The 15,342-nt window shown below is 38.8% G+C and overlaps 3 protein-coding genes across 3 annotated transcripts; 2 read left to right on the top strand and 1 right to left on the bottom strand.

The window, feature by feature from the left end:
- On the top strand, positions 1–7,214 carry LOC116009979. Its single transcript, XM_031249209.1, has 8 exons — positions 1–345; positions 740–989; positions 2,237–2,360; positions 2,896–3,242; positions 3,325–5,083; positions 5,167–5,417; positions 5,763–5,851; positions 6,831–7,214. Exons 1-7 carry the CDS (start codon positions 254–256, stop codon positions 5,820–5,822), a joined length of 2,883 nt encoding a protein of 960 aa, XP_031105069.1. The 5' UTR covers positions 1–253; the 3' UTR covers positions 5,823–5,851; positions 6,831–7,214.
- A 2,788-nt stretch (positions 7,215–10,002) lies between these two features.
- Positions 10,003–12,615, bottom strand: LOC116011369 (ultraviolet-B receptor UVR8). Its single transcript, XM_031250928.1, has 4 exons — positions 11,715–12,615; positions 11,060–11,276; positions 10,674–10,968; positions 10,003–10,583 (listed from the first exon to the last, which is right to left on the bottom strand). The coding sequence occupies exons 1-4, from the start codon at positions 12,035–12,037 to the stop codon at positions 10,105–10,107; spliced, it is 1,314 nt and encodes a 437-aa protein (XP_031106788.1). The 5' UTR covers positions 12,038–12,615; the 3' UTR covers positions 10,003–10,104.
- A 1,304-nt stretch (positions 12,616–13,919) lies between these two features.
- Positions 13,920–15,290, top strand: LOC116009907 (chlorophyll a-b binding protein 8, chloroplastic). Its single transcript, XM_031249091.1, has 3 exons — positions 13,920–14,155; positions 14,254–14,315; positions 14,522–15,290. The coding sequence occupies exons 1-3, from the start codon at positions 14,012–14,014 to the stop codon at positions 15,135–15,137; spliced, it is 822 nt and encodes a 273-aa protein (XP_031104951.1). The 5' UTR covers positions 13,920–14,011; the 3' UTR covers positions 15,138–15,290.
- The last annotated feature ends 52 nt before the right edge of the window (positions 15,291–15,342 follow it).

Genomic DNA, 15,342 nt, shown 5'->3' with positions numbered 1-15,342 from the left:
CTTTTCATCTATCTATCTCACTGTGCAGTCCAAGCTGTGGTCAACTTATCTGGTTAAAGGCATCTCAATTCTCATCTCATCTCAACTCACCTCACCTGAATCGCGTGTATGATGTACATGACGACACACTATCACTTCACTGCGCTCACGAACAAAGCAATACATACATAGAATACATACAAGTCATTGCGCGACACAACACTGCAAGACTAGGACAACCAGCAAGAGCTCGAAGAGAGATTGAGCAAGGATAATGATGAAGGAAGAAGCTATAAGCTCCTCCGCCGATCCTCGGTTGCGACCCAATTCTTCCTCGCCTCCGCCCACCCCCGCCCGCCCAACCAGGTGATCCGCACCGGCAATTAGCATAAACCCTACCTTTCAATTATGTTCAATGATTTTGCCCTCATTTTACGGATTTGAATATTTCTTGATCAATTTCTTTTAGGTTATTGTTTAGTTGTTTAGTTGTTCAGTTTCAGGATAATGCTCCATCCTTTTCGGTCATATGTGTTATTTCTTTGTTTTAATTCATTGTTAATAGGGGCTTAATAGGGTAGGACTGTAGGAGTGAACAGGGGGAAATTTGTCAACTGGAAACTGAATTTCGAATTTTGGTTGGCTTATTTCTGTTTAAAATTCGTACTGTACTTGCTAAGATGTTACAGTTATTAACTTTATTCCACTTGTTTTAATTACTTGGATGGCATTAGTGTGATGTATAATTTTGTCTTTTCAGTTCTGTTGGGGCATCTTCTTATGCTGTTCCAACAAACATTGGCAGCACAGACGGGGTGGCACAAGAACAGGGTTCAAAAGCAGGTTCTCTTTCTCGTATTGGTTCACATCCCAGTCAGACTTCTTTAAGCACAAGTGCTGGTGGTTCTGCTCTTGGATCGTCACAGCCTTCATGTAGACCATGGGAAAGGGGTGATCTGTTGAGGCGGCTGTCAACATTCAAACCCACAGCCTGGTTTGGAAAGCCTAAGGTCTAAATTTGAGCTTGGATTTACTTTTGTTATTTATCAAAGTTATTTCAATCACTTGCTTTAGGTTATCTCAACAATGCAACCTGTCACATCCACTTTTGTCTGTCAGGCTTTGTTGGTTTGGTAGAATGGTAGGTAACTGTAATTACTCAAATATGATATTGAATTAATACTGCTCAACTTGGAAGGTATAGCTCAATTTTGTTGCCTAATAAATTATGTGAAATATTTGTAATACTTTTACATGAGTGACAAATGGGCCATCACCTGGCCTCTCTTTCAGGAGGAGGTGGTGTAATGGTGGAGGTTGAGTTTTGAAAATTGTGGGCTAGGCTGGTAATGGGCAGTGGACCCATAAGTGACATATTTCCCCATCAAAGAGAGAAACCTTCAAACCTAACATGCAGGGAAAATTTGAGCTGCAAGGATAGTATATGCTACTCCGTGTTCCATTTTACATGTTTTATTTATTACGGAGTATTCATTGGTCAAATTAACTCTTTTTTCTTTGTCTATTTTCTTTAACATTGTTTAATAGTTTTTAAATTCAGCCTTTGTATTTTATAGTACTTTTTGATGTTGTTTCCAAATATATAAATTTCATATACTAACACTAAACTAAGTGTTACAAAAAATTGAATTGTGAATAATTTGAGTCAAGCCTCATTAACTAAACTTGGCACATAAAATGGGATAGAGGTAGTAATTGCTAACAAAGATAAACCTTTAATACAAGGACAGTCCCACATCTTTATGATGTTCATTATTCACAGAAATTTTCAAATATTGCTAGAAAAATTGTTTTATTTATAATAGAGATATTGTTCCTACTTCCTAGTAAGTTATATTCCTCTACAATGTCTGCAGTGGCCTTGATTTTGCCTATCAGAAATAGAAAGAATCAGTTAGAGTTGGTTATTGCTTTTTTCTTACTGTAATGGAGTATTTCCTTGTTTCTTTTCTCCTCATTTTTGGAAATTACTTAGAAACAACTTTGCAGAAGTATTCCATAAATTATGGTTTTTGTCTGTCTTTTTGTTGTTTGGTTGCCAAGTACTTGTCTTTTCAAGGCCTCTGCTTTGTGATACTAATTCACCTTGCTGCACCTGCCTTTAAAAGTTTTAAATGCTAGGCTTCTTTCTTATCATTTTAGTAGGATGTGAAATGTGCTAAAATAGAGAGCTTGTCATGCTTAATTCAAATTTCCTGCAATTTCACTTTGCTGCTTTTTGTACAATCTTTGGCAGGCTGCAAATTCTCTTGCCTGTGCCAGAAGGGGCTGGATAAATGTGGATGCTGATAAGATTGAGTGTGAGTCATGTGGAGCAAATTTGATGTTTATTTGTTCAGCTGTATGGACTCTTTCTGAAGGTGATTGCACTGTTAATTGTTACTAGTGCTATTGTTTATTTTGACTGTTTAATTGCTTTTAGAGAACTGGGCTCAGAACTCTTTTCTTAGAATTGAGATCATTCTATAAACTTAATGGACATATAACTCCTTGAATAGTATAATATTCAGGAAATAATTAGCAACATGGGAAAAGTTTATTTTGCTGGAAAGCGAAAATGTTTTGATTACTCATTCTTATTAAAGTTAACTTGATGACCGCTCAGCACTGAGATCAGATATTTGTTGGATATTATGAAAATTGTCTTATTTGGGGCCATTTGACTATTTGAGGCACATGAAAAATTTCCCACTTTTTGAAATGTAGTGTTTCAACTATGATATCTGGTGCCACCAAGTGCACACTTTGTGTACCTCTTGTATTGTCTATACTTAGATTATAATCATTTACCTTATGTTATGTAGCTTAAAGGTTGCCGGCATGTTTTATTTTGTTTGATTTTTTTAATTTATTTTTAAATACCTTTTGTTCTAATCAACTCATTCTCCTTTATAGCTGATAGTGCCGGTGAAGAGTTTGGAAAAAAACTTGATGAAGGGCATAAGGTCACTTGTCCATGGAGAGGAAACAGCTGTGCAGAAAGCTTGGTCCAGTTCCCCCCTACCCCACCATCAGCCCTAATAGGTGGTTATAGGGACCGTTGTGATGGATTGTTTCAGTTTCCGTCCCTTCCTGTAGTGGCTGCATCTGCAGTTGAGCATATGCAAGTTTCTAGAGGTTCAGAAATTGACCGCTTTCTAGCTCAACCACATGTTTTTGGCGGTGTTGAACATGTCTTTAGGCCAGAGGTCATTTCTGGAGTTGAAAACACCAGTGAAAATGTCTTCTTTATATACTCACGTGTAGGTGTTATGTTTCCATCTTCTACTGGTTTCTATTTTCTTTTCTGTTGGTAACTGTTTTTCACTTGTAATTGCTATTTAGGCTCAAAAGCTGATAAGCCTTTGTGGATGGGAACCAAGGTGGCTTCGAAATGTTCAAGATTGTGAAGAGCATTCAGCTCAGTCAGCGAGGAATGGGTATTCAACTGGTCCCACAAAACATCATGATCTTGTCCGTGGCAAGAAGGTATTGCCTATTTCAAACAAAAAGGATTCTAGTAAAATTGAAGTACTGGGTCCCAAGTCTAAAGGTGAATCTAGGTTGCCTTTGCTGGATTGTAGTTTGTGTGGTGCTACAGTGAGAATTTGGGACTTCCTCATTGCTTCTCGTCCTGCTTGCTTTGCTCCAAATAGCATTGATATTCCAGAAACAAGCAAAAAAATGGCATTGACGAGAGGTGTAAGTGCAGCAAGTGGAATAGGTGGATGGGTTGCTAGTGATGGTATGGAAAAGGACAAGACTGAGGGCCATGATGAAGCTGCAACAGATGAGAGAAGGTCATTATCAAATAATGCAGTAGATCTTAATCTTGCAATGGCAGGAGGAGTGTCCTCTTCAAAGTTGCACAGAGATGTTCCTAACCAATTCCCTAATGTGCATAAAAGAAGAGATTTAGTGGTGGGTCAACCTTCTAGCAGTGAAGTTGGTGACCATGCAACTTCATATGAGTCTCGGGGTCCTAGCTCTCGCAAGCGCAATTTGGAGGAGGGTGGAAGCACCATTGACAGGCCACAGTTGGTGGTACATCAAGCAAATAGTGTTGAGGGAACCGTGACAGATCGTGATGGAGATGAGGTTAATGATGGTAGTCAGTACTCAGCTGGTCCTTCAAAACGTGCCCGTGAATCAGATCCTCATGAAACCTCTCACTTTTCGCATGCCAAAGATTCATTTGGTGCAGGTCCTAGCCTGACACTTGGTTTTGAGGTTGGAATGGATGATCAGAGAGATGATCCTTTAAACCAAGGTCATGAACAGATGGTTTCTGTCCCATCTACAAGGGATTTGACTCATGCTTCATCTGTTATTGCTATGGACACCGTTCATAGTGCAGATGATGATTCAATGGAAAGTGTTGAAAATTATCCAGGAGATCTTGATGATGCCCATTTCCCTTCAACATCAGGTGTAAAAAACTCAGATCCAATTGAGACATCTGACTTGAATTATAGTAATCAAGCACAACAGAGTGCCTGCCTTGCTGTTGCTAGGTGTACTGATGAAATGGGTGTTAGTAGCACGAATGATGAGGAAGTATTAAATGCAGATACAGCAACTGCTTGTGGGAGGGATGGACCTAGTTTTGGAATTAGTGGAGGAAGTATAGGCATGGTGGTTAGTCATGAAGCTGGAATTCATGGAGTGGATGCTGCTGTACATAGAGTAGATAGTGTTGTTGGTGATGTGGAACAAATTGCTGGAATCACTGAAAACCAGGGTCAAACTGGTGATTTTGGTGCCAATCCTGGAATAACTGGTGACTATGTTCCTGAGGAAATGGACCGTGAAGATCCTCATGGCGATAGCCAAGATCTAACATCTCGCTCTGTGGGAAGGGCTGGGGCTGATAGTGGTTCAAAAATTGTTGGCTCAGCCAAGGAAGAATCAGTTGAAAGCGGTGAGAAGAATAGCAACATGCACTTGGCACCTGATAGTAGTGCACATCCCTCTCTTTCTTGCAATGCTGTTTTATGCTCTGCTTATGAAGTATCCAAGGGAGAAGTTACCCAGGCTGCTAATGCGCTGGCTACTGAAGATGCTGAATATGTGGAATCTGGTTATTTGGTTGCAAATGGGACAGGTAATATTGCCATTTTTTATTTCAGTGCACTTTCCTATTTAAATAGTTTCATTTTGATATATTTGTTAAGAATTGTTCTGTAGCGCCTCCCAATGGAGAAAGCTATGAAGGTGTGGAGTTTGATCCAATTAAGCACCATAACTCTTTCTGCCCTTGGGTCAATGGAAATGTTGCTGCAGCTGGCTGCTGTAATAGCAGTGATTCCAGTTCCACTGCTGGTGGTCTTGCTCTCTGTGGCTGGCAGCTAACTTTAGATGCTTTAAACTCTTTCCAATCACTCGCCAATATTCCAATCCAGACAGTGGAATCTGAATCAGCTGCTTCTCTGTATAAGGTATTCGAATCTCCATCCTAGTCTTAATAATCCAATTGTCTTGTAATTATTCACAGCCTTGTTAGATGGTGATCATGGAGCCTTGTACACTCCTGAACAACTGCTATGTTAAATGTGCTACCTGCAGAAGTTTTAAGAAAATGCATTTTATTATTTCCTGGCATCATTCTGCAGATAGCTATTTCTTTATTTTCTATTCAAAGGAAATTTTATAGAACACATTCCAGTTTCTTTTCTGAACTAAGAGTAATTCTTTCATCTTGTTATTTTTCTTGTTCTCCTTGTTAGCATTTTCTTGACGCTTTGATTCCTTTGCACCACATTTGATTTGACTTTCTTGTGCAGGATGATCATCTAGCTGCTGGTCGGAAACTCTGTGCTAGCAGAAGTCATGGGCCTAGCTAATTGTGAATCCCAAGTGACTTCAAAACCTGGTATTTGTGTTTGCTGCTATAATTTCTTTGACCCATCAGCTTGTGTATTTTGAAATTATATTAACATATATATTGGAGGGATATACTTTTGGTTTTCAATAGATGTAGCCATGTAGGGCTGGTATACCCACAAATCCAGGTGATTCCATAGTCTTATCAAAGAGAGATGTCCAAGTTGGTCAGTTTGTTGACTTAGTAACTACAAGGTTACAAGTTCGACTCTCAGTGGGAGCGGCTTATTGGCCTTCTTGGTTTGAGCCTATCAGCTATGGGCAACAACCTAGAGTGGTTTACCACCTTGTGGTCCTTTGCCAGTTAGAGTCACAAGGCAGGGTTTACTTAGTGCACACCTCGGGTAGTGGTTTCGGGTTTCTGTCATTATACAAAAAAAAAAAAAAAGAGAGATGTAAGTGGGAATTCCACCTAGTCAAGGTTTGATGAGAGTTGATCTAAAAGATATTGCCTCTAAGTTTGACAGTTTTTCTCATTGTCTTTCAAGCACCGGTTTCCAACTTGAAATCGGCCCCTAAGGGCATACCCGGGTAGGTTGTAGACTTGTAGGGCCTATCTTGACATTCCCAGGCATCCCAGAGTAATAACTAATAACCAAAATGAAGAACACCAACTGGAATGGGCTCACTCTTCAAGGTTAAACCTTTACCTCAAGCCTGAGCCCTGAGGTCATAGGTTATAGAGGGGTTTATAACTGGCCATTATAAATCTTTTCCTCTGAAACTCCACACAACTAGGCAATAGGAATACTATGAAACCCTGGCTCAAGTAGCTACTTGAACCCCAATGAACATTATTTATGAATGTGATACTCTTGCACTTCAAAGCCAATGAACATAATATGATACTCATGTTCCGGTTAAGCCTATCAGTCAAAAGCCCCAATGCCTATATGCTTATGTGCTTCCTCTTGGTTACCGTTAATCAACCTTTGACATATTGCATGCATGCCTTGATCTGCAAATAGGTCTTTAAACGAGAATTGCCTGGTCAGCTGGATTCAAATTTGCAGTGGATCTGGAAACACGTTGAGCCCTTCCATTGAGCTAGAGAAGGGAATCGTTTGCTTTCTTCGTCGTGGTTGTAGCTTCTTCAATGTTTGCCATACTGTTAGCTGAATGTTTTGAAGAAAAGTGTAGTCTGCAAATGGATTTTGTTTCCCACTATTTTTTTTTTCATGTTTGCCAGATAATAATACCATGTAGCCTGCTATTGATTTTCATATAGATTCTTATGTTGAGATTCTGAAATTGTACGGATTTTTAAAAATAAACCAGGACGAACTAGTTATTCTGTAAACTTGCTTTTACATATTACTCGAGTTAATACTAAGTATTATTTTTGGTTTTTCGAATATAGTATTGATTTTAAATTTCACATTTAGTTCATGATTTCAATTTTGACACATTTAATCTTATCAAATTAAGTCTAGCCATTAAATTTTCAATTTTGATTTTCACTAAATTAATAAAAAAAATCACCAAAATATATACTCTACTCATATTATATGTATTATGTGGTGGAATTAATTAAAATACAAGTAAGCTCATTAAATCTGAATAAAGAAGATAAATATAGTAAACAAGAAGTTGATTATTCTTGCTATTGAATGTTTTATATTTGTAGTAAAGAGAATGTGTTTGAATATGATTTATCACTTGGACAATAATTACAATGTATTTATAAGGTTCTATACTTCTATAACAAGATTCATGCACTAGTAAACCGGATTAGGCACTCTAATTGTCTTCATTGTTCCTTTTTTTTTTTTTCTAGGTCTTACAATGACTACTCCAACTATATTAACTCTGTTTTCATAAGTTGAATCTTGAGAAGTCGATATGGCTTTAGTAGGTTGGGTTTATCCACTCCAAATTATCATAGGACGTTAGAATGATCGGACATTTGACCATTACTATTTCTAAGGACATTTCGCCCTTACTTTTTTTAAGGGACATTTGACCTTTCGATGATATAATTATACATCAATTATACATTTTGAGTTTCTACGGGTAATCCTTGTGCGTATTTATCCATCACGAGTCTCCAACTTCTTGAATTCGCGAAAACCGTCGGGTTTAAGAAGTGAAATATGTTTCCGCGGCTAGAGTTTTATAATCCTAAGATGATTATGCCATGTTTGGGTCTTTCAATCCAAGCCATATACAGAATTTAAAAATTATTTTTAGATTAGAGTTTACAATGCAAGGTAAACCATGATTTAATACTCTATGGTATAATTTGCCCATTTCAGTTTGGTTGAACAAATTATTTACGTCAGTATAATTTAAGTCGTTATGAATTTCAATTAATTTAGTTGGTTAACTGAATTAATTTGAAATTAAATTTTTTTTTGAAAGGTTGAAATTAAATATTTAATTAATTTTACCGACTAATTGACCCGCCTCTTTTCCTCGTGGGTTATAAAATATGGCGGAAGCCCTAAACCCTCCTTCCAGTTTGGCTGTGTCAAAACTATTACTGTAGCGAGCGCTGCGCATTGGAGTCGATGGATGCTCAACCGGAACCCGTCAGCTACATCTGTGGAGGTATTCCCTTCTTATATCTATATAAATATATAAATACGTCTCTTTGTTTTCTAGGTTTTGGTTTTGATGATTGATCGTTGACGTGAGATTATGCGTGTGCAGATTGTGGTCAAGAGAACACACTGAAGCAGGGAGACGTGATTCAGTGCCGTGAATGCGGTTACCGTATTCTCTACAAGAAGCGAACCCGCAGAAGTAAGCCTTTGCTTAGTTTTCAGTTTATCAAATTTCTCAATCTTTGTTTCATCTTAAAAGTCCGTCTTCCTGTCTTAGTCTTGATTGTTTTCCCTTGTAGAGTGTATAATGAGCAATATTCTCGATTTTCACGTGGTTATTAGTTTGGGTGACGTGGGAAACCCAGCCACTTGGGCAAGGGTGCACCCTGGGTAAACCCTGACCGTAGCCGGCAAAAAGCCTGAGAAGGTTGTCCAATAGGCTGTTGAACTTTGAACCTTGTGGTTAACCAACATGGCTGAGTTGTCCCCTAGTTATTAGTTGTTACTATAGTTCTATGCTTGTTTTTTTGTGGTTGATATATTACTAGGTAGCTTAGATTATTTGGTAGTTTCACAGTCTTCTCTGGGGCATACAGCATACTGTAAATATTTTTTTGACTAATCTATCCCAATAAGAGCTTATGGTATATTACTTTAGTCTCGGTAATTTGGGCCTACTTGAGAAAGTGTTTGGTCTTCATTGAGAAGATTCCAGCTTCATCTTTGTTGGAAAACTATACAAAGATATTGATCCTTGGGTTTGAGGTGTGTAGGGATGGTTGGCACCCAATTTGGCATCTTCTCTTTAAACTTTATGGAGCCTATGCATATTGCACACTTCTTCTCTATGTGCTACTCCTAGAATGCTATTCTTTAATTTGTGTGACAATCCATCTATCCTATTCATTAATTACGGGTTGTCCATTGGATATAATTCCCTTACTGTTTCATTCTTTTTGGAAATAGCTGGGATGAGGATTCTCTTTCATGTTGGATTTTCAGAAAAAGTGATCCTCTTTTTGAATTGTAAAGATTTTAAAGTTTTGTTGAATGGAATTTTCTGTGACTTGTGTGTATCCAAGTGATATAAAAGTTTTCCTCAGTTTTGTTGCTTAATCAGAGACTGCTTTGTTATGGTGCAGTTGTGCAATATGAAGCACGCTGATACTCATGGTTTGGAGATACACTGGAGAAGTTGATATGGAAGGTGTCAAGTGTCTCACTTAGTGAATAAGGAGATGTCAATACTTATTAAGCATGTAATGCCGCTATTACGTACAGTACTTATATTTTAAATTGCACCATTATTTGTAGAACTGCTTCTTCCTCTTGAGTCCGGTGTCAGTGTTCTGTCTGCAAATGTGGGCTGTGCCATTGTGAAACTTGAATAGTTGAATGTTAGTCATCTTTGGTGTCTTGTGTCAATTTTCTATCACTTTTCTGCTTGCATTTGCTCAATTTGAATTATGATGCTTGATTGCTCAGACAAGGGGATTGCGGGTTTGGTTAGAGATATTTCTCTAGTACAGTGCCTTGGCTGTGAATATTGTCACTACTGCGTGAGATTTGCCTTGTTTGGTATACAATTTTTAGCTGTTTGATCAATTTTAGCCAAGTCAAACAGTTAAAGTAGCTGTTCGGTTTTGAAATGCAACTATGTATTGAAATTAACAATTGAGATTCTTGTAGATTTGATCTAACATATGATTTTCCCAAGAACAAGACTATGATCTAAGCCAGCCATGGCTTCCCAAGCCTCAAAACCTTGAGAAAAGTCAACTAACATGGGTTCAGATTCATCTGCTGAACTGCACAATCCTAGTCTCCCATTTTTACCACAGCCCCACGCCCAAACTTCATTCTTAGCCGTGAGAACAAGGGAATGTGCACGTCCTGCTGAAACCAATTTTGGTATCTCACCATCCAGCCCCTCGACCTGCTGAGGAATGTGGCCTGGACCTCGCCTGCCAAGTTGACAACTTTGGTTCCATCCCCATGAAAAAACTTTTGGTCCTTCTGATGAGGGAACTTCGCAAACAGCCAAAGAGTGTCCTAAACCTGAAGCTATGTTTAGGGTACGTAAACCTATGTCAACAGGCTGCATCCCCAAATCTTGATTTGTCCTGCCTAACTGCCCATATGCATTGCTTCCACCACTAAACAGAGTGCCATCACCTGAAACTCAAAAATCCAAACTTGTCTGAGCAAAAACTTATATGCATCATGCTTGCATATGCCAACTGGTAAATGAAAACCATGACTTACTGCAAACAACCAAAGAGTGGTCAAGCCCACAAGCCACATCTTCAACTTTCAAACCTTGTAGCTCCTCAACCAAACCAGGATTCCATATAGTAGGCATATCTTTTTCCTTCTCCATGGCTTCCAAGACTGACTGCTCGGCAGCTTCCACTGATTTAAATTCAGATGAATTAGATTCCAGTGGGGAGATCTCCAACTCTTTCCCAATCTTCCCTATTCTACCATCTGCATAGTATCCCCAGCCAAACAATTTCCCACTTCTAGTCATTGCTAGAGCATGCCCCCAACCAAGTGATACCTGCAAATATCAAATCAACTCAAAACAACAGTGCGATATAACACAGACGGATTACTAAAATTTCCATCTTTAAGCATGATTGGAGGGCCACCTTAACTATATATTCTCCAAGTAGTGTTTCAACCCTGGTGGGTACAACAGTTTCGGTTATTCCTTCCCCTAGCCCTAGCTGCCCCCGTTTGGAACTTCCCCAGACCCACAGAGATCCATCTTCTCCAAGGGCAGCAGACACAACACCTGAGGCAAACGCAGCTCGAACTCTCACTTTTTCTAGCCCTTCTACCCTCTTTGGTTCATTCCATGTCTCTCTGCAGCCATTTCAACAAAGAAAATAGAAGGATTCCAGTGTTAGTACTGCAGTCTACTCAAAGGAACAGTGTTTAAGCAAATATCATGCACAATGCTGCCAAAGCTAAATAACAAATAGAAAAAGAGGAAGCATCCACCATTAATGAAAATTTTCTTTACAATTTTGAACCAGTAGAATTTGGATTTCTCTGATGCTTTAGTTCAAGGCCATAAGTTTAGCAAAACCTGTTCAAGATTGCAAAGTGGAAGTTCTCAGATATCTTATTCACCTCAAACTAGATACTTTGGTTTATTTTCTCGAATCACAAAACAAGCTATTGAATATTCAGAGCAATAAACAGTATTTCACCCACAAAAAAAAACCTAAAAATGTCTCATTCTTCAATAATTAGCAAAATGCACATTCATGGATTAGATAGATAGAGAAAGAGAGGTACCTAGGAGAAATACGATCACGACCGAGCTGACCTTCGGTGTTACGGCCCCAGGCATAAACATGGCCCTCACGAGTGACGGCGAGGGAGTGGAAATGGCCGGCGGCGATGCCGGTGACATCACGTGGGAGGCCTGGAACGGGAGTAGGCTCGTAGGCGTCGGAGCCTAAGCCCGGTATGGACATCGGCAGGCCCAAAGCCCCGTGGCTTCCATCGCCGAAGCTCATCACGGTTGTTCCCCCGTCGGTGCATATCCACCGCCTAGTCAGTCCGATCAAAATGCCGGACGGCGGGATTCTCCATCTCTTTAGTGAATGCAGCATCATTTGTACCTGATCGCTGAGGTCCGATGAAATGGATCCTAAGTCCTGACAAAGTGAGAGTGGGGCACTGCGGCGTAACAATTGGGTCGGGTGCGGGTCAATGGTGGCGGGTTCTTTTCAGGTTCGGATCTTCACAAATTCTTGGTTGTATGGGTATTCTTTAATTAAATATTGATTTTAAAATTGTTTAATTTGCTATGAATATTTTATTAATGTGTGGTCATTATTTTAATTTTTGTACTTTTGAATAAATGAATGATCAGTGTCTGTTAAAGTAGTATTGAAGAGTCAATGTTCTTGTATGTAAATAGGTTCATATGTTTCATTTGTAAGATGTACCTCCTAAAGATATGAATAAGACATCTCTTCCTTTTCTCTATACTCTCTGTAAGGTTCTCCGGCGGCGAGCTGAGCTATTGGAAGCAGTGGATGACAAGGATATGTGACAAAGAGAAGGGAGAGATTTCTTATTCATATTTTCAAAGGATACATCTTACAAATGAAACATATGAACTTATTTATATGGAGGATAAGAATTGAAGAGTCAAGTTTGTTGCCTATAATAGGCTCATATATTTCATTTGTAAGATGTACCATTTGAAGATATGAATAAGAAATTTCTCCTTTCTCTCTATACGCTATGTAATTTATCATGTTGTTGCTTGTAAACTTTTCTCCTTTCATAACATAATTCAATTTATAATTTTTGAGGAGTATTAAAAGTAAACTTTTTGTGCCTTAAGAATATTTTGTAAGAATATTTTGTAAACTAATTGATGGATGGTATATTGGGCTGATTGATCGAACAAGTCAACTAAAAGGGCTAGGGCCACATGGACCGGTCCAAGAAAGTAACTGGATTAAGGAAGCCCAAGAAGGATACACAGTACGGAGCAACTTAGGAGTTTAATAATAATTGAGCTTAGTATTCGTAATGTAATAAGGATTAAGTTAGTAGTGTAATAATGATTGAGTTTATTATTCATAATGCAATAAGAATTGAGCTCTTTATACCCAATGTAACAAAGACACTCAATATGAGATAATCTATGATTTCTATTCCTTGTAAGCCTCTTAGCCTAAAAATTATATAAATAATTAAATATATTCCCCATCCATGGAGAGGGGACAAGCAATTTGAGTAGTACAACAAATTTTTATTCTCTATATTCCATCCATATTTTTTCGATATACTCATTATTCTAACGGTTGTGTTGGCCAGCTGTTGACTGTCCGAAAGTCATAAAACCAACACTAGTAATTTTAACATTTTTTAATATGCTGACATTTTCATTAAAACAACTAGAAGATAATTGTTTTGACCTAATTTCTTTTTCATCAATCAAAACTGACAAGAAGAATCATCGTAGATTATAAAACAAAAAGTTTTACAATAATAGTATACATTGTTGTCATTTGTGTGTGTGTGCATTTTTATTTTTTTTTTGGAGTGACGAAGGAAATAGAGTTTTGTGACTTTAACTGAATTCTCGAATTCAATAGGCCACTCTCACTGAGAGCTGAACATGCAACTTTGTAATTATCAAGTCAACAGTTTGTCCAAGTGATGTAATGATGTATTCTCAATTTTCATTTATCTACTTTCTTTTCTTTTCTTTTCTTTTCTTTTCTTTTTTTTTTTTTTTTGAAAAAAATAAGGATTTTTTTCGATTAGTAGTGGTAAATCTACGCGAGTCCAAGACCAGAAGTTGAAGCAAATCTATCCCACCACAGGTGCCAAATAAGTTTCTGTGATATCAATGTCTCTTATCCCAGTAACCATGCCACATGTAGTGTTTCTATTTGACACCAAGATCCTAATTTTATCTGCAATATTGAAATTCTTATGTGCACCACAATTTCACGTATTCATTTTGCCCCACACAACACACTTGGTGGCCTTATTTGCTACCACCTGTTGTAAGGTTGGGTTCTTTCTCTCCACAGTATCCAGCTGCAAAAATCACACACCCAAAGATGGCAGCACAGGCTTTGATCTCTTCTTCTTCCATCACCTCTTCTGCAGAGGTTGCTAGGCAGGTTCTTGGAGGAAGGCCTCTCCAATCTTCCAGGAAAGTTTCCTTTGTTGTAAGGGCTTCTTCTTCTACTCCCCCTGTCAAGGTATGTATGTATATATATTTGCTTTCTTTTAATGTTAGTTCAGTAATATTGTCTCCAAGTTTGATTTACTTGCTCTGGACATCAATTCTGTACTTCAGCAAGGAGCAGATAGGCCTCTCTGGTTTGCATCCAAACAGAGCCTTAGCTACTTGGATGGCAGGTAAACTCCCATGCAAAAACCCTTCAATGCTCTATAGGAACACATACTTTTACTGACCCAAGAAATGAAAAATTAGAGAAAACAGAAAACTGGAGTAATGAAAAACCGAGTATTGAAAGCTAAGCAAGAAGTGATTTAACTTGAATGTTCTTGATGCTTTATGGGGTCTATATGAATCTGATATTTCAAGAAATTCATACTCACAGCCTTCCTGGTGACTATGGCTTTGATCCACTGGGGCTCTCAGACCCGGAAGGGACCGGAGGTTTCATTGAGCCGAAATGGCTAGCATATGGAGAGATCATCAACGGGCGTTTCGCCATGTTGGGAGCAGCAGGGGCTATTGCACCAGAGATTCTTGGAAAGGCGGGGCTTATTCCAGCTGAAACCGCCCTCCCATGGTTCAAGACCGGAGTAATTCCTCCTGCAGGAACATACAACTACTGGGCTGATCCCTACACTCTATTCGTTCTGGAGATGGCTCTCATGGGATTCGCAGAGCACCGGAGATTCCAGGACTGGGCAAAACCAGGTTCAATGGGGAAGCAGTACTTCCTAGGACTAGAGAAAGGCTTAGGAGGCTCAGGCGATCCGGCATACCCCGGTGGACCTCTCTTCAACCCCCTTGGATTTGGAAAGGATGAGAAATCAATGAAGGATTTGAAGCTGAAGGAAGTGAAGAATGGAAGATTGGCAATGTTGGCCATCCTGGGATACTTCATCCAAGGTTTGGTGACTGGTGTTGGCCCATACCAAAACCTTCTTGACCATTTGGCTGATCCTGTCAACAACAACATCTTGACCAACCTTAAATTCCACTAAACTTGTAGCAAACCACCATTTCTTCTTCATAGATATGTAACATCTGTCGACATTATTTTGCATGTCATCTGTATTCCACAAGGACATGTACCAATTGAAACCCTGCAACTATTCAGAGTTGTAGCCAGAAAATTTTCACTGTATTATCATCTATCAGTCAGTTGGGCAAATATGACTAGAAAAAGTCCAAGGAAAATTTTCCATG

The sequence above is a fragment of the Ipomoea triloba genome, chromosome 2 (assembly GCF_003576645.1).
Source record: "Ipomoea triloba cultivar NCNSP0323 chromosome 2, ASM357664v1".
NCBI lineage: Eukaryota > Viridiplantae > Streptophyta > Magnoliopsida > Solanales > Convolvulaceae > Ipomoea > Ipomoea triloba.
This window is presented reverse-complemented; position numbering and strand designations above follow the sequence as displayed.